Source organism: Triticum aestivum, chromosome 4D (assembly GCF_018294505.1).
Source record: "Triticum aestivum cultivar Chinese Spring chromosome 4D, IWGSC CS RefSeq v2.1, whole genome shotgun sequence".
In the NCBI taxonomy this organism is placed as follows: Eukaryota; Viridiplantae; Streptophyta; class Magnoliopsida; order Poales; family Poaceae; genus Triticum; species Triticum aestivum.
The window spans coordinates 89,238,054-89,264,882 of NC_057805.1; the positions used below are offsets into that span (position 1 = coordinate 89,238,054).

The 26,829-nt window shown below is 46.2% G+C and overlaps 1 protein-coding gene across 1 annotated transcript; it reads right to left on the bottom strand.

Annotated features, from left to right (window-relative positions):
- Window positions 1–23,659: 23,659 nt before the first annotated feature.
- LOC123096413 (exocyst complex component EXO70B1) lies at window positions 23,660–26,237 on the bottom strand. The gene has a single exon (XM_044518155.1). It carries the CDS (start codon window positions 26,038–26,040, stop codon window positions 23,908–23,910), a length of 2,133 nt encoding a protein of 710 aa, XP_044374090.1. The 5' UTR covers window positions 26,041–26,237; the 3' UTR covers window positions 23,660–23,907.
- Between the last annotated feature and the right edge of the window lie 592 nt (window positions 26,238–26,829).

Sequence of the window (26,829 nt, forward strand, 5' to 3'; positions counted from 1 at the left end):
TGCCCCAGGTGAGCTCTACCTCCTCTTTTTTTCCTTTTTTCTGTTTTTTTAGTTTTAGGTTTATGTTTAGTTTAGATTTAGTTTTAGTTTTATTTTTAGGTTTAGTTTTAGGTTTAGATTTAGTTTTTTCCTTTTTTTCTGTTTTTTTAGTTTTAGGTTTATGTTTAGTTTAGATTTAGTTTTAGTTTTAGATTTAGTTTTAGGTTTAGTTTTAGGTTTAGTTTAGTTTGAGGAAAGAAGAAGAAGAAGAAAAAAGGAGGAGAGGAGGAGAAGAAGAAGAGGAAAAAGGAAAGGAAGAAGAAGAAGAGGAGGAGGAGAAGAAAAAAGAAGAAGAGGAAGAAGAAGAAGAAGAAAAAAGAGGAGAGGAGGAGAAGAAGAAGAGGAAAAAGGAAAGGAGGAAGAAGAAGAAGAAGAAGAAGAAGGAAAAAAGGAAGAAAAGGATGAAGAGGAAGAAGAGGAAGAAGAGGAAGAAGAAGAAAAGGAAAAAAGAGAAGAAAAAACCCCGACCCGACACGGCACCCCGACCCCGACCCGGCACCCCGACCCCTAGACCCCGACCCCGACACCCCGACCCCGACACCGACCCCGAGCCTGACCCGACACCCCGACCCCGACACCGACACGGCACCCCGACCCCGACCCGGCACCCCGACCCGACACCCCGACCCCGAGACCCCGACCCCGACCCCGACACGACACCCCGACCCCCGACACCTCCCGAAAAGGTGTTCTTTGGCCTTCCAGAGGTCGACGGGGTCATATATTTGTGAATTATTAGTTAGGTCATATATTTTTCGATTTTGTTATGAAAAACATCATATATAATTGTGTTGATTGGGTAGTTTTAAATGTGCAGTTGTTTCATCGCTGCGAGGTTTGGTGTTCGACGACCTCGCCGTGCGTTTGACGAGCTCTGCCCCTTTGTTCGTGGGTGAGCACAAATGACATGTCCTCCTCCCCCATTAATTATTTGATCTATTCCGATGAAACTTGATAGCTAGCTATATATGTGTCTTGAATCATCAGTATGCGTAACCAATATGTGTCTCCCGTTCGAAAGTGTCATAGTTATAAATATGCATGCATTTGCATATTTATAACCTTGATTCTTTCGAATTGTCCAACGCTATCCATGGACAGCCCGAGTATGTTTAGATTGGGTCCGTTTTCCCATATGCTTTGCTCCGGATCCGACGCATAAATTTCGTCAGTGCCTCCCCTGTTGTTCTCCGGGTACACATCCTCTCTGTTTATTGCAGAGACGTGTATCAGGAGAACAGCGGGGAGGTGCTGCCGAAATTTTGCGTAGGATCCGGAGCATAGCATGGGAAAATGAACCCAATCTAAACATACTCGGGTGGGATTAGGACCTATCATTACCTATTAGAGTGTAGGTTGCATGGACGTAATAAAATTGACAAAGTAGATCAACTGATGAATATATACATGGTGAATTATATATATATATATATATTTGTTGTGTGTCTAGTAGCTCTGAAAGTCAAGATGAGTGATCGTGCGTGGATGTACACCGGTCACACTGGTCAGAACAAATGGAGCACTGAATGGTTCACAAAAACCAAGGGGTTTGTGCGAGCCGCATTTGCAAATGGCCAGAGGAAAACCTGGTGCCCCTGTTTACGGTGCGGCAATTGGGAAAAGAGGACAGAGGCTGAAATGGGCAAACACCTGCAGAAGAGTGGTTTTACGCCCGATTATACGGTGTGGACATTTCATGGTGAGTCTGCCCAACGTGACCGAGCTGAGGTGGATCGTCGTCGCACCGACGAGCATGGTACCGGGATGGAAAACATGGTGCAAGACTTCGATGATGCTCGGGATTCGGACGAGGAGATGGAGGAATCTGCAAAGGCCTTCAATGAAATGTTGGAGTCTTCAAAACGTCCGCTCCATGAGCACACTGAGCTTTGTCAGTTGGATGCCATCTCACAAGTAATGGCTCTGAAGGCTCAGTTCAACTTGGGCAGAGAATGCTACGATGCAATGATGACAGTATTTGGACGCTTTCTACCCAAAGGCCATGTAATGCCTGCAAACCTGTACCAGTCGGACAAAATCCTCCGTGCACTGAAGATGCCCTATGATAAGATACATGCCTGTGAGAAAGGATGTGTCTTGTTTAGGCTTGACTATGCGGACTTGAACTATTGTCCCATTTGCAAGTCTTCCAGGTATGTTGTGGTAGACAACGGTATGGGTGAGAAGACACAGACCAAAATCCCCGTTAGTGTTCTTCGGTATATGCCAATCGTACCAAGACTTCAACGTCTTTTCATGGTCGAAGAGACGGCCAGACAGATGACATGGCACAAAACGGGCAAAAGAACCGAACTAGATGCAGATGGGAATCTGATGATTGTACACACATCGGATGGTGTTGCGTGGAAAAAGTTTGATGAATTACATGGTGACAAAGCGGCAGATCCGAGGCATCCTCGAGTCGGCATCAGCACGGATGGGTTCAGTGTGTTTGGTATGACGGCAGCCCAATACAGTTGTTGGCCCGTATTTGTCTTTCCACTCAATCTCCCCCCCGGACAGATTATGCAAAGAAAGAACATTTTCCTGACGTTGATAATTCCAGGGCCCAACTATCCGGGGAAAAATATGAATGTGTACATGCAGCCGCTTAAGGACGAATTGCAAGAAGCCTGGGATAATGGGTTCAAGACATACGACGCCTATAGCAAACGGAACTTCATAATGCGTGTCTGGTACATGTACTCGACGCATGACTTGCCGGCGTATGCGCTATTCGTTGGCTGGTGTGTGCATGGAAGGTTCCCGTGCCCCACATGCAAGGGAGCTCTTGAGTTTCGTTGGCTTCAGGCCGGTCGCAAGTTTTCTTGCTTCGACATGCATAGACAGTTCCTGAATCCTCGCCATAAGTTCAGGAAAGACAAGAAGAACTTCATCAGAGGTAGAGTTGTCAAAAACTCTGCACCACCTGCATTGACAGGCCAACAGACCCTGGATCAGTTAAACGCTCTCGAGCCAGATCCAGAGCGTCCAGGGTACTTCAAGGGGTATAATTCTAAGCACGCCTGGACTCACAAAACATGCTTATGGGATCTGCCTTACTTCAAAGACCTCCTTTGCCCACACAACATCGACGTGATGCACACTGAGAAGAATATCGCCGAGGCACTTTTTGGTACATTGTTCGGCATAGATGGGAAGTCAAAGGATAATACTAAGGCTAGAGTCGATCTGGAGGCGCTATGTGATAGGCCGTTACAAAACATGAAAGAACCGAAAGGAAAGCAGAACTGGACGAAGCCAAAGGCATGGTTCAATCTTGGAAGGCCAGCTATGAGGGAAATTATCTTGTGGGTGAAAATGCAGTTGATGTTCCCCGATGGGTATGCAGCGAATCTAAAGAGGGGAGCCAGTCTTGATAAATTGAAGATATTTGGTCTCAAGAGTCATGATTGGCACATATGGATTGAGCGGGTAATGCCGGTGATGTTGCGTGGCTTCATCCCTGAGGATGAATGGCTAGTACTGGCAGAACTCAGCTATTTCTTCCGTGTTCTTTGTGCGAAAGAACTATCGCCTGGCGTGCTAGAAGAAATGGAAGAGTTGGCGCCGGAGTTGATCTGCAAGTTAGAGAAGATCTTTCCACCGGGCTTCTTTAATCCAATGCAACATTTGATTTTGCATCTCCCGACCGAGGCAAGATTGGGGGGGCCCGTGCAAAATCGTTGGTGCTACCCAACTGAGAGGATGCAGAAGACGCTTCGACAAAAATGTAAAAATAAACGTAGAATTGAAGCATCGATGGCTGAGGCATTCATCACTGAGGAGGCGGCAAACTTCGTGACAGCACACTACGAAGCCAAAAATCGTCATTTGCATAATCCGAAGCCTCGGTACAATGCTGACGACCCTAAAAAGGATGGATCCAACCTCAGCCTATTCAAAGGGAATCTCGCACCAGCCAGTGTTTCAAATCCAGTATCTTTGGATAACGAACAATGGCGGACCATTTCGTTGTATATCTTCAACAACCTGATAGAAGTGCGGCCGTACATCGAGTAAGTTCTCGGTACATAGTTTCGCAACTTCTATTTCCTTTGAACTGCTCTTATTCCTGGATATTTCATACAGTCGATACATCGCCTTATTCTCGTATGGAGCGGTGATCCAAAAGGATTCTGTCGAAGAGTATGAGCTTCTCGCAAAGCAAGGAGGTGGCTATCCCGGTTTCATCTCTTGGTTCAAACAAACAGTAATTTCTATTAGACAATTTCATTTCATTCGCTAATTTGTGTGTAATGCAACTATCCTTTCATATTAAACTTGTAGGCTAATTCAGAGTCTATGGACGCCGAATTGAGACAAGTCGCTAATGGTTTTGACTATAAGGTCCGTTCATTTGACAAATACGACATCAACGGGTATCGCTTTCGTACCTATGGCAAAGAGCTATCTATGGCCGACCGAAAGTCTACAAATTGTTGTGTATCTGCTATCGGCGAAGGAGGTACCGAGTATTATGGGAGAGTTAAAGCAATTTATGCACTTCTATTCTATGGTGAAAACCCATCGAATGTCGTAGTCTTCAAATATTATTGGTTTCAGCCGAAGGAGACTAGAAGGACTCATGAACATATAGGGCTAGTTGAAATCAACCAAAGCACCCATTTAGATGTTCCTGATGTCTATATTACGGCTCAATAGCCACTTAACAGACTGACAGCGCAATTATTGCCGTCCGCTCTCTTTGCCGTCCGCGGCAGACGGCAAAGGGCCTTTGCCGTCAGCCGCCAGGAAGCAGACGGCAAAGTAGCTCTTTACCGTAGCCTACTTTGCCGGAGCCTTTTGCCGTCCGCGGCTGACGGCAAAGGTCTTTGCCGTCCACCGTTCATGCCTTTGCCGTCCGCCGTGGCAAACGGCAAAATAGCTGATTCCTGTAGTGATAGAAATATGAGAACACCGCTTAGAATAAGGTATGGAATCAACACTTGGCATTGAAGCAACTCGAATACCACAAAACAAAACAAAAACAAAGGATTTGGCTTGCAGAATAAGCTGGAAACAAACATATGATAGATCCCATATCGTATCATGTGTGTGTTGGAAAGATATCCTACGAGATACTTGAATTCCCACTTATAAACTCCCGAAACTTTCTGGTTATGCAATCTGGTGTTGGGGATACAGGGGACACAATATATCTCACCCAAACTAACAATACCTAGATCCAGCTGTATCCATCCGTCAACACATAACCAAGAAATCTTCAGAAATCGTTTACCTCAACCTTCGAAAAGCATCCATTATACGAGTTATGGCAATACTCCCGAACTCCCGCCCCAGTACTGGGTGGCGTCGAGGTGATCTCACCAACAACTGCATAAAAGAGATTTTCGATGTCGGCGAAACTCAGGTATTCCAGAACTGCAATGATAAAATTGTGACAACAACACCTCGGAGCTCAACTCCCCGGGACACTGCCACAACCCCTAAATGTCAGGAGGCACCAAGAACAATGTTCTCGTCACAAAACCATCGGAACGATTCCAAGATACCCGCGTGATCCTAAAAAAAATTTAGTGAAATTTGAGGAGAGAAAAGTCAAAACTTCTACATCAGGAGGCCTCACCAGAGCGACGAAGGGACTGAGGAGTAAAAAGAATCCTACTCTCCGATATATATAATCCTAAGACTCAAAACATTTTTGTTCTAGACTCAACAACGTCAGCGATTCGATCAAGCAGGCGGCTCCTAAGTCGGGGATGGCTCTGATTACCAACTTGTAACGCCCATGATGCGGCTATATCTCCCACGTGTCGAGGCACGACTTATAGGCATAACCGCATTGTAGGTTTTGTCGCAAGAAGGGTCATCTTCACACAATCCCATGTAATGAACAAGAATGGGATAAAGAGTTGGCTTACAATCGCCACTTCACACAATACATAAATAAATCATACATCAATCATAGTACACACATAGGTCCGACTACGGAACCAAAAGAAAAGAAGACAACCCCAAATGCTAGATCCCCGGTCGTCCCAACTGGGCTCCACTACTGATCATCAGGAAACGAAACATAGTAACGACCAAGGTCCTCGCCGAACTCCCACTTGAGCTCGGTTGCATCACCTGCACTGGTATCATCGGCACCTGCAATTGTTTTGGAAGTATCTATGAGTCACGAGGACTCAGCAATCTCACACCCGCGAGATCAAGACTATTCAAGCTTATGGGTAGGAGAAGGTAGTGAGGTGGAGCTGCAGCAAGCACTAAGCATATATGGTGGCTAACATACGCAAATAAGAGCGAGAAGAGGAGCAACGGAACGGTCGTCAACTAGTAATGATCAAGAAGTGATCCTGAACTCCTACTTACGTCAAACATAACTCAAAAACCGTGTTCACTTCCCGGACTCCGCCGAAAAGAGATCATCATGGCTACACACGGGGTTGATGCATTTTAATTAAGTCGAGTGTCAAGTTCTCTACAACCGGATATTAACAAATTCCCATCTGCCACATAACCGCGGGAACGGCTTTCAAAAGATAATACCCTGCAGGGGTGTCCCAACTTAGCCCATTATAAGCTCTCACGGTCAACGAAGGATATTCCTTCTCCCGGGAAGACCCGATCAGTCTCGGAATCCCGGTTTACAAGACATTTCGACAATGGTAAAACAAGACCAGCAAGACCACCCGCTGTGCCGACAAATCCCGTTAGGAGCTGCACATATCTCGTTCTCAGGGCGCACTGGATAAGCTAAGCGTACAGGTACCGACGTAACCCAAGTTGCCAAGGGATGGTCCCGCACGGTGCTCTAGTTTGGACCAACACTCAGAGGAGCACTGTCCTGGGGGGGTTAAAATAAAGATGACCCTTGAGTCTGCAGAACCCAAGGGAAAAAGGCTTAGGTGGCAAATGTTAAAACCAAGGTTGGGCCTTGCTGGAGGAGTTTTATTCAAGGCGAACTGTCAAGGGGGTCCCATAAATCACCCAACCGCGTAAGGAACGCAAAATCAAGGAACATAACACCGGTATGACGGAAACTGGGCGGCAAGAGTGGAAAAAAATACCAGGCATAAGGCCGAGCCTTCCACCCTTTACCAAGTATATAGATGCATTAATTAAATAAGAGATATTGTGATATCCGAACAAAATTCATGATATCCATGTTCCAACAAGGAACAAACTTAATCTTCACCTGCAACTAGCAACGCTATAAGAGGGGCTGAGCAAAGCGGTAACAAAGCCAAGCAACGGTTTGCTAAGAAGGGTGAAAAGGTTAGAGGCTGACATGGCAATAAGGGAGGCATGATATAACAAGTGGTAAGTAGCGCAACATAGAGATAGAGCGAACAACTAGCAAGCAAAGATAGAAGTGATTTCAAGGGTATGGTCATCTTGCCTGAAATCCCGCAAGGAAGAAGAACGAGTCCATGAAGAAGACAAACGGACGTAGTCGAACGAATCCTTACAATCGCAACGTTACCGGAACTAACCCGAAGAAGCAACACCGGAAAGAAGCAAACAACATGGTAAACAACCATCACATAAACATGGCATGATGCACAATCAAGTATGATGCATGTCCGATTTAATGAGGCATGGCATGGCAAGGTGCCACAAACAATACTACACATTAAGTGGAGCTCGATATGCAACGAGTTGCATATTGACGAAACACCACATTCAAGTTATTTAGTTTGCTCTCGTTTATGAACAAGACAAGATTAAATGTTGATTAACATGGCAAGAGGTGAAGCATAATTAAACTGACTAGTTAGGCAAGTTTAAATGAGGCCGGAAATAACAGACAACAATTCCGGAAAATCCCCATATGCATATTTAGCCATTTAATGGAAACAACAAATATAAACATTTTAAATGTTGTTATCATGATGAGGATGACATTTACCAGTTTTATGCAATTTTATGAAAATGTTGACATGTTCAAGACACGAGGCATTTGTCACCGTGGCGGAAAGAAAGGGTGTCACGGCGACGAATCCGAAAATGATGCCACAGCAACATATCGGTTCCGGTAGCTCATGGAGATACCAGTTTAAAAGGAGGTGTGCGGATGTGCGGAACATGCTAGAGATGGTGGGGTGCTCCCGACTACCGGGTTCCCACGGGTCAGTGGCATGGAAACGAGTGACAAATCGGACACGGTGCAAACAATGCATCTCATACAACACATGCATTCGGTCCACGGCGGTCGTCTCGTCATTATACCTTTGAAGCGTGCGTTTTCGGGGCGGAACGAGTTCGATGCGGTGTAGAAGGAAGTAGACGTTCTTGCGACTGTAGTGGAAGTAGTTCTACACGGTGACGGTAGAGGTACTCGTTGGTAGTCGTACACGTTCGGAGAGGAACTTGGCTCTGCCAAAATGAGCAAGGCAAATGCCCTCGTTTAGCGGTGCTCGAACTTGACGAAATCCACGAACGGGTCTTGGCGTATCCTGGTCTTGGAGAGGTCTCCGAAAAGAACTTGGTGATCCGGGTCCTCTCAACGTAGTTGTACAGTGTGGTGACCTTGGGTCCACGGCAATAGGAGGTCGACGGCGAGGTGGATGTGCTGCTGGCATGCGGCGGAGGCAGCGAGGCCAGGGAGGTGCAACAGCGAAGCAGCGCTCGCGAGCAGAGGAGGAAGTCGCGGCGCTGGTGCAAGGGACCTGGCGAGCTGGTCAACACGGAGCGGGCGAGGAGGTAGGGGCTCAGCGACTCGCGCGATGCAGGGGAGCTTGGCGCGACTCCGACGAGGGGCCGGCGGCGCGGATCTGGCGGCGGAGGCGACGAACGGGCGGCGGCCATGGCAGGGCTTGAGCTCCTGGTTTCCTGCTGCTGGTCGGGACGGCGAGGGGTGGTGAGGGAGCGGCTTGGGGCGGCGACGATGGGTGCAGGCGCGACACTGAAGGAGGAAGGCCATGGTAGAGGAGGAGCGGCGCGGAGCAGAGGCGAGATGGAGTAGCGGCGAAGATGGAAGGGCAAGGAGAGGTGGCCGCGGCAGGGTAAGGGCAGAGGCGAGGCGAGGACGATGACGAACTGGAGAAGGAGCTGCAGCGCCGGCGAGCGTCGAGGGCCACGGGCGCGGGGAACAGGGGCGCCATGGGGATCAAGCGCTTGTGCTCCTCTCCTGTGTGATGCGTGTGTGTGGCGGCGGTGTGGGAGACGAGAGGGAGAGATCGAGAGGAGGGGTCTGGGCTAGGGTTAAGAGTTGGAGGGCGGCTGGGCCTAGGGATCATTGGGCCAGGGAGGCCAGCCCAGCGGAGAGGGAAACGAACAGAGGCCTGGTCGCCTGGTGAAAAGAAAAGAAAAAAAAGGTTTTCTCATTGGAAAAGAAAAGAGGGGCCAAAGGATTTATTTGGAGGTCTAAATAAATCCCAATTTAAGTGAAATTTGGCAAGCGACCTCACTGGAATATATCAAGGCTCGACAGGAAGAATTGGAGTCAAAAGGGGAATAGAGCAAGGATGTGAATATTCGGAAACAAAAGGAACTTTAAAATGCAAGTGGGTTGTGGTTAATTCCAAATTAATGGAATAATTATTTTATAGCTCCCTAATAATATTGGGAGGATATATGTTATAAAGAGAAATCACCATGTGCATTTCCCTCGATTTAAATAGATCAAAAGATCTATGCAATTTATTTAGTTGAGTTTAAAAAAAATTAAATTACATGCTGGCATGATGACATGATGCAATGCAAAAATAAATAAATAACAGAGCTGACACGTAAAACATGGAAGGCATCTGGAGCGTCGGTCTTGGGGCGTCACACAAACTTAGGATCACAATTCAATCTAGCATTCAAAGATTTTTCTTTCAGTTTGCATAATAATTTCTTAAGATCATCTCTATCATTGTAAGCAAGAAAGTCTCTAGTTGTCTCCTCATCCATAACATAACCTTCTGGTACCTTTGGCAATTCATATCTAGGAGAACTAGTTCTAATAGGTGTTTCAAGATTTTCAGTTTCAAGCTCTTCATCAGTTTCAGCATTCTCAAAAGCTTTAGTTTTAGCTAGTTGTTCATCAAGAAATTCACCTAGTGGCACATTATCATCAAGAAAGGTACTGGCATCATCATAAATATCATTCATAGTAGAAGTAGCATCATCAATAACTTGCGACATATTAGGATTAATAGCATGTGGTGGCGTTGCAAGTTTACTTCTAACAGAAGGTGTATCAAGTGCAGAGCTAGATGGCAAGTCCTTACCTCCCCTCGTCTTGGAGGGAAAAATCTTAGTCTTAGCGTCCTTTAGATTCTTCATAGTGACACTTTGATAATAATCCCAAGTGACTCAACAAATATAGCTATGCTCCCCGGTAACGGCACCGGAAAAAGGTCTTGATAACCCACAAGTATAGGGGATCGCAACAGTTTTCGAGGGTAGAGTATTCAACCCAAATTTATTGATTCGACACAAGGGGAGCCAAAGAATATTTGCAAGTATTAGCAGCTGAGTTGTCAATTCAACCACACCTGGAGATTAATTATCTGCAGCAAGGTGATCAGTAGCAAAGTAATATGATAGTTTTGATTGTAGTAGCAACAGTAATAAAACGGTAACAATGATAGCAATGATTTTGTAGCAAGTGCAATAGTAACAGTAGTAGTAGTAACTTAGTAGAAGCAATATAAGAGAAATTCATAGGCATTGGATCGGTGAATTCGTTGGATGATATTCATCATATAACAGTCATAACCCAGGGCGATACGGCACTAGCTCTAGTTCATAAATATAATGTAGGCATGTATTCCGTAAATAGTCATACGGGCTTATGGAAATAACTTGCATGACATCTTTTGTCCTACCCCTCCCGTGGCAGCGGGGTCCTATTGGAAACTATGGGATATTAAGGCCTCCTTTTAATAGAGAGCCGGAATAAAGCATTAACACATAGTGAATACGTGAACTCCTCAAACTACGGTCATCAACGGGAAGTGTCCAGAATTTTGTCACTCCGGGGTTGCCGGATCATAACACGTAGTAGGTGACTATAACTTGCACGATCAGATCTGGAACATAGATATAATGGTGATAACATAAACGGTTCAGATCTAAAATCATGGCACCTGGGCCCAAAGTGACAAGCATTAAGCATGGCAAAGTCATAGCAACATCAATCTCGAACATAATGGATACTAGGGATCAAGCCCTAACAAAACTAACTCGATTACATGATGAATCTCATCCAACTCCTCACCGACCAGCGAGGCTATGAAGGAATTACTCACTCTCAGTGGGGAGCATCATGGAATTGGAGATGGAGAAGGGTTGGTGATGACGAAGATCGAAGATCCCCCTCTCCGGAGCCCTAAACGGACTCCAGATCTGGCCTCCCGATGAAGAAAAGGAGGTGGCGGCGGCTCCGTCCCGTGAAACATGATAATTCCTCTCTAATTTTTCTCTCCAAATATGTGATTTTATAGTGTCAGAGTTGAGGTCTGCGGGGCCACCAGGTGTGGACAACCCACCTGGGCGCACCTAGAGGGGGGAGGCGCCCTGGTGGGTTGTGCCCACCCAGGTGCCCCCCTCCGGTGGTTATTGGCTCCAGAAATTATTATTTATTGAATAAAAAATCCTTGCAAAGTTTCGTTCCAATCCGAGATCTTTTATTTCTGCACAAAAACAACACCATGGTAGTTCTGCTGAAAACAGTGCCAGTTCGGGTTAGTTTCATTCAAATCATGCAAATTAGAGTCCAAAACAAGAGGAAAAGTGTTAGGAAAAGTAGATATGACGGAGACGTATCAAGAGTATTCAATCCGAATTTATTGATTCAACACAAGGGGAGCCAAAGAATATTCTCAAGTATTAGCAGCTGAGTTGTCAATCAACTACACCTGAAAGACTTAATATCTGCAGGAAAGTTTTTAGTAGCAAAGTAGTATGGAAGTGACGATATCGGTGGCAAAAGTAACAGTAGCAGTTTTGTAGTGATTGTAACAGTGGCAACGGAAAAGTAACTTAGCAAAGATCAATATGTGAAAAGCTCGTAGGCAACGGATCAGTGATGGATAATTATGTCGGATAGCATTCATCATGCAACAGTTATAACTTATAACCTAGGGTGACACAGAACTAGCTCCAATCATCAATATAATGTAGCCATGTATTCCGAATATAGTCATACGTGCTTATGGAAAAGAACTTGCATGACATCTTTTGTCCTACCCTCCAGTGGAAGCGGGGTCCTAATGGAAACTAAGGGATATTAAGGCCTCCTTTTAATAGAGAACCGGACCAAAGCATTAGCACTTAGTGAATACATGAACTCCTCAAACTACGGTAATCACCGGAAAGAATCCCAATTATTGTCACCTTGGGGGATGCGGATCATAACTCATAATAGGTGTCTACAACTTGCAAGATAGGATCAAGAACACAAACATATTCATGAAAACATAATAGTTCAAATCTGAAATCATGGCACTCGGGCCCTAATGACAAGCATTAAGCATAGCAAAGTCATAGCAACATCAATCTCAGAACATAGTGGATACTAGGGATCAAACGCTGACAAAACTAACTCGATTACATGATAAATCTCATCCAACCCATCACCGTCCAGCACGCCTAAGATGGATTACTCACGCACGGTGGTGAGCATCATGAAATTGGTGATGGAGGAAGGTTGGTGATGATGATGGCGACGAATCCCCCTCTCCGGAGCCCCGAGCAGACTCCAGATCTGCCCTCCCTATGAAGAACAGGAGGTAGCGGCGGCTCCGTATCGTAACACGCGATGAATCCTTCTCCCTGATTTTTTCTCCCTGAATAGGGTTATATGGAGTTAGAGTTGAGGTCGTAGGGGCTCCAGGGGGCCCACAAGCCTGCAGGGCGCTCCCAGGGGGTGGACGCGCCCCCAGGGCTTGTGGCCTCTGGGTGGCCCCCTCTGGTTGATTCTTTCGCCAATATTTTTTATATATTCCAAAAATATTCTTCATAAATTTTCTGGTCAATCCGAGAACTTTTGTTTCTGCACAAAAATAACACCAGGGAAATTCTGCTGAAAACAACGTCAGTCTAGGTTAGTTCCATTCTAATCTTGCAAATTAGAGCCCAAAACAAGGGCAAAAGAGTTTGGAAAAGTAGATACGATGGGGACGTATCAAGGGCCTCTGGCGCGCCCTAGTGGGTTGTGGTCCCCACGGACCTTCCCAGGTGCTTCCTTGGCTCTTAAGTTGTCTTCTGGTCCAAAAAAATCTCCAAAAAGTTTTGTGGCATTTGGACTTCGTTTGGTATTGATATTTTCCGAAGTAAAAAACAAGCAAAAAACAACAACTTACACTGGGCACTATGTCAATAGATTAGTCCCAAAAAATGGTATAAAGTTGCTATAAAATGATTATAAAACATACAAGAATGATAATATAACAGCATGGAACAATCAAAAATTATAGATACGTTGGAGACGTATCACTGACCAAAGGTTTTTCCTCGAGGCTCTTCCCTGTGGCCCATAGGGTTATTGGGCCACACCAGTCGGCGTTTATCAAGAGGCATTTCATTTTGGATGGAATTATCTATCTGCACTAGTTTGGCCATGACTTAAGGTCTAGAGGTACTAAGGCTATTGTGTTAAAATTATATTTTGAAAAGGTGTATGATTCTATTAGTTGGGCCTTTCTTTGGGACGTCCTTCTAACTAAAGGTTTTGATGGGGCGTACATGCATCGTATTATGCTGCTGGTGAGTGGGAGCCATATTGTAGTTTCTCTCAATGGAGTAGTGGGTCCCTTCTTTCAGAATAGCAGGGGACTCAAGCAGGGCGACCCTATCTCGCCTATCCTTTTAAATTTTGTGGAAGACGCTTTCTCTTGTATTCCGGAGCATGCACCTACTGCTGGTCATATTACTCATGTTATCTCCCATCTTATCCCTGCTAGGATTTCCCACCTGTAGTATGCTGACGATATGATCATTCTTGTGGAGAATAATGACTTGGGTATTACAAATCATAAGTTCCTGCTGCTCTGTTCTGAACTTCTCTCTGGGCTTAAGATCAAATTTTCCAAAAGTGAAGTTATTCTCACTGGTTGCTCTTGTTGGTAAACGTAGTAAAAAAAAGATCTACAAACACCCAGGAATAATATGAAGGTGCATTAGGGGATTGGATCATGATCGTTACCAACTCCGAGTTTGTAGCGGAAACAGATGAGTCGGTGCAGATCGTGCTTGGAGTCCCTCGAACCACCGATGAACGATTCCGCGAACCGCCCCCGAATGATCCCTCAAACCAAAGACCGAAAGCACGACCTCTCTACAGTTTGCAAGCGTACGGTCTTCACAATCCGGTAGCGCTTCGCCGTACATAACTAATCGCCACTGGACAATTAGAGGAGAAGATTAGAGACACTCAGGGCTACTAATTATGAGGATTAGAGGATCTAGAACTAGCTCCAATTATCTCAATTAGAACTAGTAGTATTGGGCTAGAGGAGGCACCTAAAACTTGTATACCGAAAAGGGCCAACACCTCATGTATATATAGGTTAGAGCGGAGAGGAGGGGCTACCACCAAGGAGGGAAAACCCCTCCTTGGTGCGCCGGCCAAGGGGGAGGAGTAGGACTCACCCCCACTCCAATTCGGCCTCCCCACTTGGAAAAGTGGGGAGCCTTCCCTATTGAGCCCGGATGGCCCAATATTCCTTCCACCACTTGGCCTTTTAAGGCCCGTTGATATTGAATTAAATATAAAATACCTCTAACAATTATTAGAGCTTATTATATATACTATAACATCTTTGAAAATATTTTCCACCTACATATTATTTATCGGTAATACCCGGTATTGCCCGATAAACTCTGAAACCCTTTCGGTGGCCCCGAAATGCTTTCGGTTCCTCTCGAAACTATTTCGAATATTAATGAAACAATTCCACAAATAAATCCTTGATACTCTTTTCCTACTAAAACTCAGCATATCATGACTACCTTAAGCTTGTGACCCTGTAGGTTCGGTAAACCATAGACATGAATGAAACTTCTTCGTGCAATGACCGATAGCGGAACCGTGGACATCCATACCGATCCCTATGGTTACACGAATGACATTCGAGTGAACCTTTGGTTACCATGTGATATTCACTTTGCTTCATGATACTTCAGAAAACCCGAGGTGAGATATATCGGTATCCTTTTGAGTCGTACACATGCTCACTATACTGGTCTCCTCGTTGTCAATTTTGTTCTTGTTTCTCGTTGTCGTGTTCTGGTATCCCCGTGATGAAGTCACCTATGTCTGGCCAGACAATGATGGATGTCGTCACACCGAGACGGCCCTAATAATATCTCTCCATCGTCGGAGGAGCAAATTCCACTCTCGAGCTACCGTGTCCCTTGTCAAACTTTCCGATGAACCTATATGTTGTCGTTATGATCACCAAGTTACTAATGATGTTTGAGCAACCCAAAAGCTCATCTTAAGGCAATAAGTGACTATGATACTCTAATGGTCGAAGGAACTAAAATCACAAATTAACACTTCGTGTTATAACAATTGACTCATGATGATATTATCTCAAAGTATAACAAACAAGTTTGGATCGGTTCAATATGATTATTCTTCTGAGGACATACTCCTGATGTTGTTTGGACACTATCATTACACATAACGATATCTCAACATCCGAAAGACATGATCATCAACAACACTTGAGCTAGTCTTAGAGGCGGGACTAGGATGTTTACTATAAGGAATATCATCTTCATCGAACTTTAGTAATGAATTTACCTCTACTACCTTAGGTGGTGGTGGTGTTTCAAGGCCATGTATTTCTTTGATATGTGGTAAATTTTTAACATCCTCTGCTTTAATACCTCTTTCCTTCATAGATTTCTTTGCCTCTTGCATATCTTCAGGACAGAGATATAAGATACCCATCTTCTTCGTAGTAGGTTTGAGCGGTGGTTCGGGAAGAGTCCAATCATCATAAATTTTCAATATGTTATTCAATATTTCTTCAGCTTGTCCAATAGTTTGTTCCCTGAAAACACAACCAACACAACTATCTAGGAAATCCCTAGAAGCATCAGTTAGTCCATTATAGAAGATAGCAAGTATTTCGTTTTTCTTAAGAGGATGATCAGGCAAAGCATTAAGCAATTGGAGAATCCTCCCCCAAGCTTGTGGGAGACTCTCTTCTTCAATTTGCACAAAGTTAAATATCTCCTATAAGGCAGCTTGTTTCTTATGAGCAGGAAAATATTTTTCAGAGAAGTAATAAATCATATCCTGGGGGCTACGCACACAACTAGGAGCAAGAGTATTATACCAAGTATTAGCATCACCCTTTAATGAGAATAGAAATAATTGGAGAATATAATAGTAGTGAATCTTCTCATCATGAGCAAAAAGGGTGGCTATGTCATTCAACTTAGTAAGGTGTGCCACAACAGTTTTAGTTTCATAACCATGGAAATGATCAGATTCAACCAGAGTAATCAACTTTGGATCGATAGAGAATTCATAATCCTTATCATCAACAAAGATATGTGAAGTAGCAAACTTAGGATCACAATTCAATCTAGCATTCAAAGATTTTTCTTTCAGTTTGCATAATAATTTCTTAAGATCATCTCTATCATTGCAAGCAAGAAAGTCTCTAGTTGTCTCCTCATCCATAACATAAACTTCCGGTACCTTTGGCAATTCATATCTAGGAGAACTAGTTCTAATAGGTGTTTCAAGATTTTCAGTTTCAAGCTCTTCATCAGTTTCAGCATTCTCAAAAGCTTTAGTTTTAGCAAGTTGTTCATCAAGAAATTCACCTAGTGGCACATTATCATCAAGAAAGGTACTGGCATCATCATAAATATCATTCATAGCAGAAGTAGCATCATCAATAACTTGCGACATATCAGGATTAATAGCATGTGGTGGTGTTGCAAGTTTACTTATAATAGAAGGTGTATCAAGTGCAGAGCTAGATGGCAAGTCCTTACCTCCCCTCGTCTTGGAGGGAAAAATCTTAGTCTTAGCATCCTTTAGATTCTTCATAGTGACACTTTGATAATAATCCCAAGTGACTCAACAAATATAGCTATGCTCCCCGGTAACGGCACCGGAAAAAGGTCTTGATAACCCACAAGTATAGGGGATCGCAACAGTTTTCGAGGGTAGAGTATTCAACCCAAATTTATTGATTCGACACAAGGGGAGCCAAAGAATATTTGCAAGTATTAGCAGCTGAGTTGTCAATTCAACCACACCTGGAGATTAATTATCTGCAGCAAGGTGATCAGTAGCAAAGTAATATGATAGTTTTGATTGTAGTAGCAACAGTAATGAAACGGTAACAATGATAGCAATGATTTTGTAGCAAGTGCAATAGTAACAGTAGTAGTAGTAACTTAGCAGAAGCAATATAAGAGAAATTCATAGGCATTGGACCGGTGAATTCGTTGGATGATATTCATCATATAACAGTCATAACCCAGGGCGATACGGCACTAGCTCTAGTTCATAAATATAATGTAGGCATGTATTCCGTAAATAGTCATACGTGTTTATGGAAATAACTTGCATGACATCTTTTGTCCTACCCCTCCCGTGGCAGCGGGGTCCTATTGGAAACTATGGGATATTAAGGCCTCCTTTTAATACAGAACCGGAATAAAGCATTAACACATAGTGAATACATGAACTCCTCAAACTACGGTCATCAACGGGAAGTGTCCAGAATTTTGTCACTCCGGGGTTGCCGGATCATAACACGTAGTAGGTGACTATAACTTGCAAGATCGGATATAGAACATAGATATAATGGTGATAACGTAAATGGTTCAGATCTGAAATCATGGCACCTGGGCCCAAAGTGACAAGCATTAAGCATGGCAAAGTCATAGCAACATCAATCTCGAACATAATGGATACTAGGGATCAAGCCCTAACAAAACTAACTCGATTACATGATGAATCTCATCGAACTCCTCACCGACCAGCGAGGCTACGAAGGAATTACTCATTCTCGGTGGGGAGCATCATGGAATTGGAGATGGAGAAGGGTTGGTGATGACGAAGATCGAAGATCCCCCTCTCCGGAGCCCCAAACGGACTCCAGATCTGGCCTCCCGATGAAGAACAGGAGGTGGCGGCGGCTCCGTCCCGTGAAACACGATAATTCTTCCTCTGTGATTTTTCTCTCCAAATATGTGATTTTATAGTGTCAGAGTTGAGGTCTGCGGGGCCACCAGGTGGGGACAACCCACCTGGGCGCGCCTAGAGGGGGAGGTGCCCTGGTGGGTTTTGCCCACCCAGGTGCCCCCCTCCGGTGGTTATTGGCTCCAGAAATTATTATTTATTGAATAAAAAATCCTCGCAAAGTTTTGTTCCAATCTGAGAACTTTTATTTCAGCACAAAAACAACACCATGGTAGTTCTGCTGAAAACAGCGCCAGTCCGGGTTAGTTTCATTCAAATCATGCAAATTAGAGTCCAAAACAAGAGGAAAAGCGTTAGGAAAAGTAGATACCACGGAGACGTATCAAGAGTATTCAATCCAAATTTATTGATTTGACACAAGGGGAGCCAAAGAATATTCTCAAGTATTAGCAGCTGAGTTGTCAATTCAACTACACCTGAAAGACTTAATATCTGCAGGAAATTTTTTAGTAGCAAAGTATTATGGAAGTGACGATAACGGTGGCAAAAGTAAGAGTAGCAGTTTTGTAGTGATTGTAACAGTGGCAACGGAAAAGTAACTTAGCAAAGATCAATATGTGAAAAGCTCGTAGGCAACAGATCAGTGATGGATAATTATGTTGGATAGCATTCATCATGCAACACTTATAACTTATAACCTAGGGTGGCACAGAACTAGCTCCAATCATTAATATAATGTAGGCATGTATTCCGAATAAAGCCATACGTGCTTATGGAAAAGAACTTGCATGACATCTTTTGTCCTACCCTCCCGTGGAAGCGGGGTCCTAATGGAAACTAAAGGATATTAAGGCCTCCTTTTAATAGAGAACCGGACCAAAGCATTAGCACTTAGTGAATACATGAACTCCTCAAACTACGGTAATCACCGGAAAGAATCCCAATTATTGTCACCTTGGGGTATGCGGATCATAACTCATAATAGGTGTCTACAACTTGCAAGATAGGATCAAGAACACAAATATATTCATGAAAACATAATAGGTTCAGATCTGAAATCATGGCACTCGGGCCCTAATGACAAGCATTAAGCATAGCAAAGTCATAGCAACATCAATCTTAGAACATAGTGGATACTAGGTATCAAACCCTAACAAAACTAACTCGATTACATGATAAATCCCATCCAACCCATCACCGTCCAGCACGCCTAAGATGGAATTACTCACGCACGGCGGTGAGCATCATGAAATTGGTGATGGAGGAAGGTTGGTGATGATGATGGCGATGAATCCCCCTCTCCGGAGCCCCGAGCGGACTCCAGATCTGCCCTCCCTATGAAGAACAGGAAGTGGCGGCGGCTCCGTATCGTAAAACGCGACGAATCCTTCTCCCTGAATTTTTTCTCCCCGAATAGGGTTATATGGAGTTGGAGTTGGAGTTGAGGTCGGAGGGGCTCCAGGGGGGCCACAAGCCCGCAGGGCGCTCCCAGGGGGTGGGCGCGCCCCAAGGGCTTGTGGCCTCTGGGTAGTCCCCTCTGGTTGATTCTTTCGCCAATATTTTTTATATATTCCAAAAATATTCTCCGTAAATTTTCTGGTCAATCCGAGAACTTTTGTTTCTGCACAAAAATAACACCATGGAAATTCTGCTGAAAACAACGTCAGTCTAGGTTAGTTCCATTCTAATCTTGCAATTTAGAGCCCAAAACAAGGGCAAAAGAGTTTGAAAAGTAGATACGATGGGGACGTATCAAGGGCCTCTGGCGCGCCCTATTGGGTTGTGGTCCCCACGGACCTTCCCAGGTGCTTCCTTGGCTCTTAAGTTGTCTTCTGGTCCAAAAAAATCTCCAAAAAGTTTCGTGGCATTTGGACTCCGTTTGGTACTGATATTTCGCGAAGTAAAAAACAAGCAAAGAACAGCAACTGACACTGGGCACTACGTCAATAGATTAGTCCCAAAAAATGATATAAAGTTGCTATAAAATGATTATAAAACATACAAGAATGATAATATAACAGCATGGAACAATAAAAAAATTATAGATACGTTGGAGACGTATAACTGACCAATGGTTTTTCCTCGAGGCTCTTCCCTGTGGACCATAGGGTTATTGGGCCACACCAGTCGGCGTTTATCAAGAGGCATTTCATTTTGGATGGAATTCTCTATCTGCACTAGTTTGTCCATGACTTAAGGTCTAGAGGTACTAAGGCTATTGTGTTAAAATTACATTTTGAAAAGGTGTATGATTCTATTAGTTGGGCCTTTCTTTGGGACGTCCTTCTAACTAAAGGTTTTGATGGGGTGTACATGCATCGTATTATGCTGCTGGTGAGTGGGAGCCATATTGTAGTTTCTCTCAATGGAGTGGTGGGTCCCTTCTTTTAGAATAGTAGGGGACTCAAGCAGGGCGACCCTATCTCGCCTATCCTTTTCAATTTTGTGGAAGACGCTTTCTCTTGTATTCCGGAGCATGCACCTACTGCTAGTCATATTACTCATTTTATCTCCCATCTTATCCCTGCTAGGATTTCCCACCTGTAGTATGCTGACGATACGATCATTCTTGTGGAGAATAATGACTTGGGTATTACAAATCATAAGTTCCTGCTGCTCTGTTCTGAACTTCTCTCTGGGCTTACGATCAAATTTTCCAAAAGTGAAGTTATTCTCACTGGTTGCTCTTGTTGGTAAACGTAGTAGAAAAAAAAGATCTACAAACACCCAGGAATAATATGAAGGTGCATTAGGGGATTGGGTCATGATCGTTACCAACTCCGAGTTTGTAACGGAAATAGACGAGTCGGTGCAGACCGTGCTTGGAGTCCCTCAAACCATCGATGAACGATTCCTCGAACCGCCCCCGAATGATCCCTCAAACCAAAGACCGAAAGCATCACCTCTCTACAGTTTGCAAGCGTACGGTCTTCACAATCCGGCAGCGCTTCGTCGTACATAACTAATCGCCACTGGACAATTAGAGGAGAATATTAGAGACACTCGGGGCTACTAATTACGAGGATTAGAGGAACTAGAACTAGCTCCAATTATCTCAATTAGAACTAGTAGTATTGGGCTAGAGGAGGCACCTAAAACTTGTATACCTAAAAGGGCCAACACCTCATGTATATATAGGTTAGAGCGGAGAGGAGGGGCTGCCACCAAGGAGGGAAAACCCCTCCTTGGTGCGCCGGCCAAGGGGGAGGAGTAGGACTCACCCCCACTCCAATTCGGCCTCCCCACTTGGAAAAGTGGGGAGCCTTCCCTATTGAGCCCTGATGGCCCAAGATTCCTTCCACCACTTGGCCTTTTAAGGCCCATTGATATTAAATTAAATATAAAATCCCTCTAACAATTATTAGAGCTTATTATATATACTATAACATCTCTGAAAATATTTTCCACCTATATATTATTCATCGGTAATACCCGGTATTGCCCGATAAACTCCGAAACCCTTTCGGTGGCCCCGAAATGCTTTCGGTTCCTCTCGAAACTATTTCAAATATTAATGAAACAATTCCACAAATAAATCCTTGATACTCTTGTCCTACAAACACTCAGCATATCATGACTCCTTAAGCTTGTGACCCTGTAGGTTCGGTAAACCATAGACATGAATGAAACTTCTTCGTGCAATGACCGATAGCGGAACCGTGGACATCCATACCGATCCCTATGATTACATGAATGACATTCGAGTGAACCTTTGGTTACCATGTGATATTCACTTTGCTTCGTGATACTTCAGAAAACCCGAGGTGAGATATATCGGTATCCTTTTGAGTCGTACACATGCTCACTATACTGGTCTCCTCGTTGTCAATTTTGTTCTTGTTTCTCGTTGTCGTGTTCTGGTATCCCCGTGACGAAGTCACCTGTGTCTGGCCAGACAATGATGGATGTCGTCACACCGAGACGGCCCTAATAATATCTTTCCATCGTCGGAGGAGCAAATTCCACTCTCGAGCTACCGTGTCCCTTGTCAAACTTTCCGATGAACCTATAAGTTGTCGTTATGATCACCAAGTTACTATTGATGTTTGAGCAACCCAAAAGCTCATCTTACGGCAATAAGTGACTATGATACTCTAATGGTCGAAGGAACTAAAATCACAAATTAACACTTCGTGTTATAACAATTGACTCATGACGATATTATCTCAAAGTATAACAAACAAGTTTGGATCGGTTCAATATGATTATTCTTCTAAGGACATACTCTTGATGTTGTTTGGAGACTATCATTACACTTAACGATATCTCAACATCCGAAAAACATGATCATCAACAACACTTGAGCTAGTCTTAGAGGCGGGACTAGGAATCTTATTTTACCATTATCGTTCTACACTTGCATATGAGTTTTCCACTGCGTCGCATATTTCAGGATCATAACAGTTATAGTATAGAATATAAACTCTAAATTATGAATACGGAAATATAATAATACAATATTATTGCCTCTAGGGTATACTTCAAACAACTCTGCGCTGAAGGAGCGTCGTGTGGTGAATCTTTTTAATCGCAAACTTGCTTCGTTCCCTTTTGTGCACCTTGGGATCCCAAATTCTCCTTAAAAAATTTGTATGAAATACTCTGCTCCTTCGGTCCTTCAAGTTGGCAATCGGGTCACACCTAGGTGTGGGCGTTATAATTCGACGGCTGGCAGGGTCTGGCTCATGAATGCATGTCTATCCTTTCTACCTATGTTCTTGATGGGCTTCTATCGTCTTCCTGTGGGAGCCCACGCTGGGTATGACAAGAATCGTAGTGGTTTCCATTGGAATTCGACGGAGAACAAGAAGAAATACCGATTTGTTAAATGGAAGATTTCGTGCAGGGCTAAGAACCTTGGTGGTTTGGGAGATCATAGATTAAGGAGTGCGACAAGGAGCCTACTGATGCACCGATGCATTTATCTTGCGTGTGCGTACCACAACATCTTCGCTATCTCGTCAAGATCATGCGCCTACGTCTTAGGGAGGATTGTGGCTCTCCTCAGTGGCTGCCTTCGTCTCATTCTGTTTTCCTTTTGCTGGTTGTTTCCTGGGGTGCATGCCAAGTATTGAAACTTATTGCTGCGGTGGCAGTCTTCATTACTTTACTTTGTATCCTCTTTTTCTGGGCGTTTGTGGGATGTTGTAAACTTATGCGTGCTTGTTGGCTTTATTTATGAAGTCGGGACATCAGTAATGGCTGTATTTGTTATTATGCTTTTTATATGTATATTAGATAGATAGAAAGGAACATCTCCATCGTGAGATGCACGTAGCTAGGATTATTTGGCTGAATTGTATATTTGGTGTCCCATGCCGCTTCTCATGCCAAGAAAATGAATTATAGAAAAGAGGAAGTCAAACGAATCATGCAGTACAGAACAACGTGAGCTCCATATGCAGCAGTCAGTGTGCTCTGCGCGCCAGCCCTCCATGATGGGATCAAGATCCCGCTATTATTATTCTCAGGAACTGCAGGATTCCTGAGACATGCATGCAACGTCGCGTATAGAAAATGCGATTAGACACAGAAGAATCAAGAATCAAGAGAGTTACTATATATAAACAGGTAATTAATTAACACGCATGAACGCTCGGATCGATCAACGGATACACACGCACACACACATCTATCTGTCCGCCGCGACCGAGGCGAGGATTGATCACTCGACGCGGTGAAAAAAAGCAGAGCAAAATCGTAAGAAGAGCAGTGGAGGTACATTTTGTCGCCGGAATCGAGAACGGAGGGCGGCCGCTGCCCGATGAATGGATTCGGTTCGTCGGTTAATTTCTTCTCCTTGACATGGACCCGGCGCTGCCCTCGAAGAGCTCCTCGATGATGCCCTCGAGGTCGTCCGCGCTCAACTTGATGTACTTCTCCGTCTGCCTCCCCGCGGTGAAGTGCTGCGCGAAGCGGCCGAGGAAGGACCGGTACGCCGGCACCACGACGGCGGTGATGGATACCCGGAGCTCCGACTGCAGCTGCTCGTCGCTCACCACCCACGCGCCCTGCGTCCGCTGGATCTCGTCTATGGCCGCGTTGAACTGCTTGAACCGCTCCTTGAGCACCGGCTTCTGCACGTGCCCCTTCACCGTGATCCCGCCGTCGTCGCGGAGCACGTTCAGCACGCGGCCCCACGTCTCGCGCTGGTAGTTCTTGTGGTACTGCCGGAGGTCCGTCGACCGCTTCCTCGCCCACGCCTCGCCGACCACCGCGTTGATCTCCGGCGAGCCCCGGATCTTCTGCAGCATGTACCGCCCGTTGTTCATCAGGAAGATGCTGCTCAGCGCCAGGTCCTTGTACAGCTTCGACTTGGCCTCCAGGCTCCCGTGGAGGAGCTCCATCACCTCCATCAGCTGCGCCGCGAACGGGTTGCTCTCGCCTTCGTGCCCGGGGGAGTCGTCGGCGTCCGGCCGGTGGAACTCCCGGAACACCTGCTCCAGCGTGTTCTTGTATTCGCACGCATACTTGAGGTAGTTCATCAGGTAGCGTGTCAGCGGGTGCACCGCACCGCCGGGGACCGGCTGTTTCCCGGCGTCCGCACGGATGGAGCTCTCAAGGTCGCAGAAGATGGCGGCGGCCGACTCGCCTAGGCGGGACCGCACAGACGCGAGCTCGGACTTGAGGTCGGCCAGTGCTTCGGCGCCGCTGCTGTTCTCGCCGCCTTCGGCTTTGTTCGTGGAGATGAAGCCGTCGACGACGGGGGCTCCATCGCGGATAGCCTCGTACATGTCGAGCACCTTGAAGAGCTTCTCGGCGGCGCGCTTGGTCATAGCCACGGCCTCCGTGAAATTGAACATCTGGAGCATGGCGCAGCGGGCCAGGTCCGCGAAGATATCGCGGCCAAGGCCGGCGTTGCGGCCAACGAAGACACGGACGCAGAGGTCGTGCTCGGCGGAGAGGCCGGCGTTGAGGATGTGCCGGTACGCCTTAATCCACGTCCCGATCTCCGACTCGAGCCCCTCCCATGCCATCCTCACCACATCGTCAATGCTCGCCTTCTCGTACCCGAGGCTTTGCATCGTGGCGTCCAGCGCGTTCCTGCGTGCCACGAGGAACACCTGTGTGCACTCCGTCTCGTAGCCCGCGGTGATCATGACCTCGGCCATGGCGCGGAGATGGTCCACGGTCTCCGCGGGGAACGGCTGGGACTGGGAGGCGTCGTCGCCTGCACTGCCGCCCTCAGTGGGAGGAACGACGGACCGATCTGGGTCGCCACCTTGCCCGAACGACGGCGGGCGCTTCATGGACTTGGCGGTAGCGCTGCCGGACTCGCTGGCCTTGTGCGTTTTGGCGAGGCAGGGGTCCTCGAGCAGCGCGTGGAGCTCGTCCTCGAGGAACGTCATGGAGCGGTGGAGCACGCCGGTGACGCGGTGCACGCCGATGGTGTACTTGACGGCCCCCTCCGTGCCATTGCCGCCACCGGTGGCCGTGAGCGCGGATGCGAGCGTGACGATGCGCTTGATCGCGGCGAGGATAAGCGGCTGCTCGCCGCCCTCCCCCAGCGCCCACTTACCCTCCTCTCCCTCCGACTGCGCTATCTCCACCTCCACGGCGGAGGCGAACCTGTCGAGCGTCACCTCCGAGATGCTCAGCGGGGCGTCCCCGTCCCGGCTTGCGAGGAAGGCGTCGACCTCCGCCGAGAGCTCGGCGAGGTCCGGCTCCTCATGCGGCGGCGGCTCGGGCGTCTCGCCGACCCCGGAGCCGTCCGCGGGGCCACCCTCTCCGCCACCCGCCGCCGCCTTCTTATCGCCGGCGGCTTCGGCGGCATCCTTCTTGGCGCGCTCGATGTGCTCGTTTAGCTTGATGGCGCCGAGGGAGAGGTTGCGGCCGAGCTTCTCCTCGCGGATGGTGGCCTGAGAGAAGCTGCTCGACTTCTGCGGCAGCATCGCGATTGGTATCGGTATCCTCTCCATTTCTCGCGGCTAACAGCAACGGAAGCCGAGGTCCGAGCAATGGCGGATGCCCCTGCGCGCGCAAAACGCCTCGATAGTTTGGGCGTGCAATGGCTCGTGGGGCGAGCAATGGCGGAGAGAGAGGGAGAAGAGAGAGGATAGGGAATGGAGGAGGTGTCAGGGGTGGCCCGAAGTTGAGGGATGCATGTTTTGAAAGAGTCTCCCTCTCCGTCTTCTTTTAGCTTTGCACAGTTTGCTAAAGAAAGCAGAGGCGTTGGTTAATTGTTTGTCATTGCATTTTTTTTTCGTTTTTAGGGCTTTTTTTGTTTGTTTTTTATTTTGTGGGGAGTTTTTTTTTCTTTCCCTAGGAACGGTAGTGTTCAGATGATGGATGAAGTTGCGCGCGTCGTCGACCGCCTCCGTGGCGGTCAGATCTGTTTTTGATCGAACGGTTCGCAACCATCTTCACGGCTTTGCAACTTGGCCTCCATTATAATCCAATTTAACCACAACAAGTGGCCTGCTGCAGACCCCGAGGCGTCGCCTGTTCGCCCAAGACGAGCTGGATCATGAACGCCGCCACGTGCTCGCACCGCCGTTGTGACCCCGGGCACCCGTCTCCTCCTCCTCTTCTCTTAATGGAGAAGCAGTGCGGTCCTACATAAACAAACTAGCCATGCTGCACTGGCACGCACCGCAGCGGCCATGGCCAGCCGAACGCATTGACATAATCAAGGAGTGTGCAGACGTGGCTGGGACGCACACGCATGGTGCGGAGTGAAGCAAGAAGGGGACGACCCGACCTTGAGC

Bases quoted from the DNA above. Each gene is read 5' to 3' on its own strand.
- LOC123096413 (XM_044518155.1), bottom strand. From the start codon at position 26,040: ATGGAGAGGATACCGATACCAATCGCGATGCTGCCGCAGAAGTCGAGC.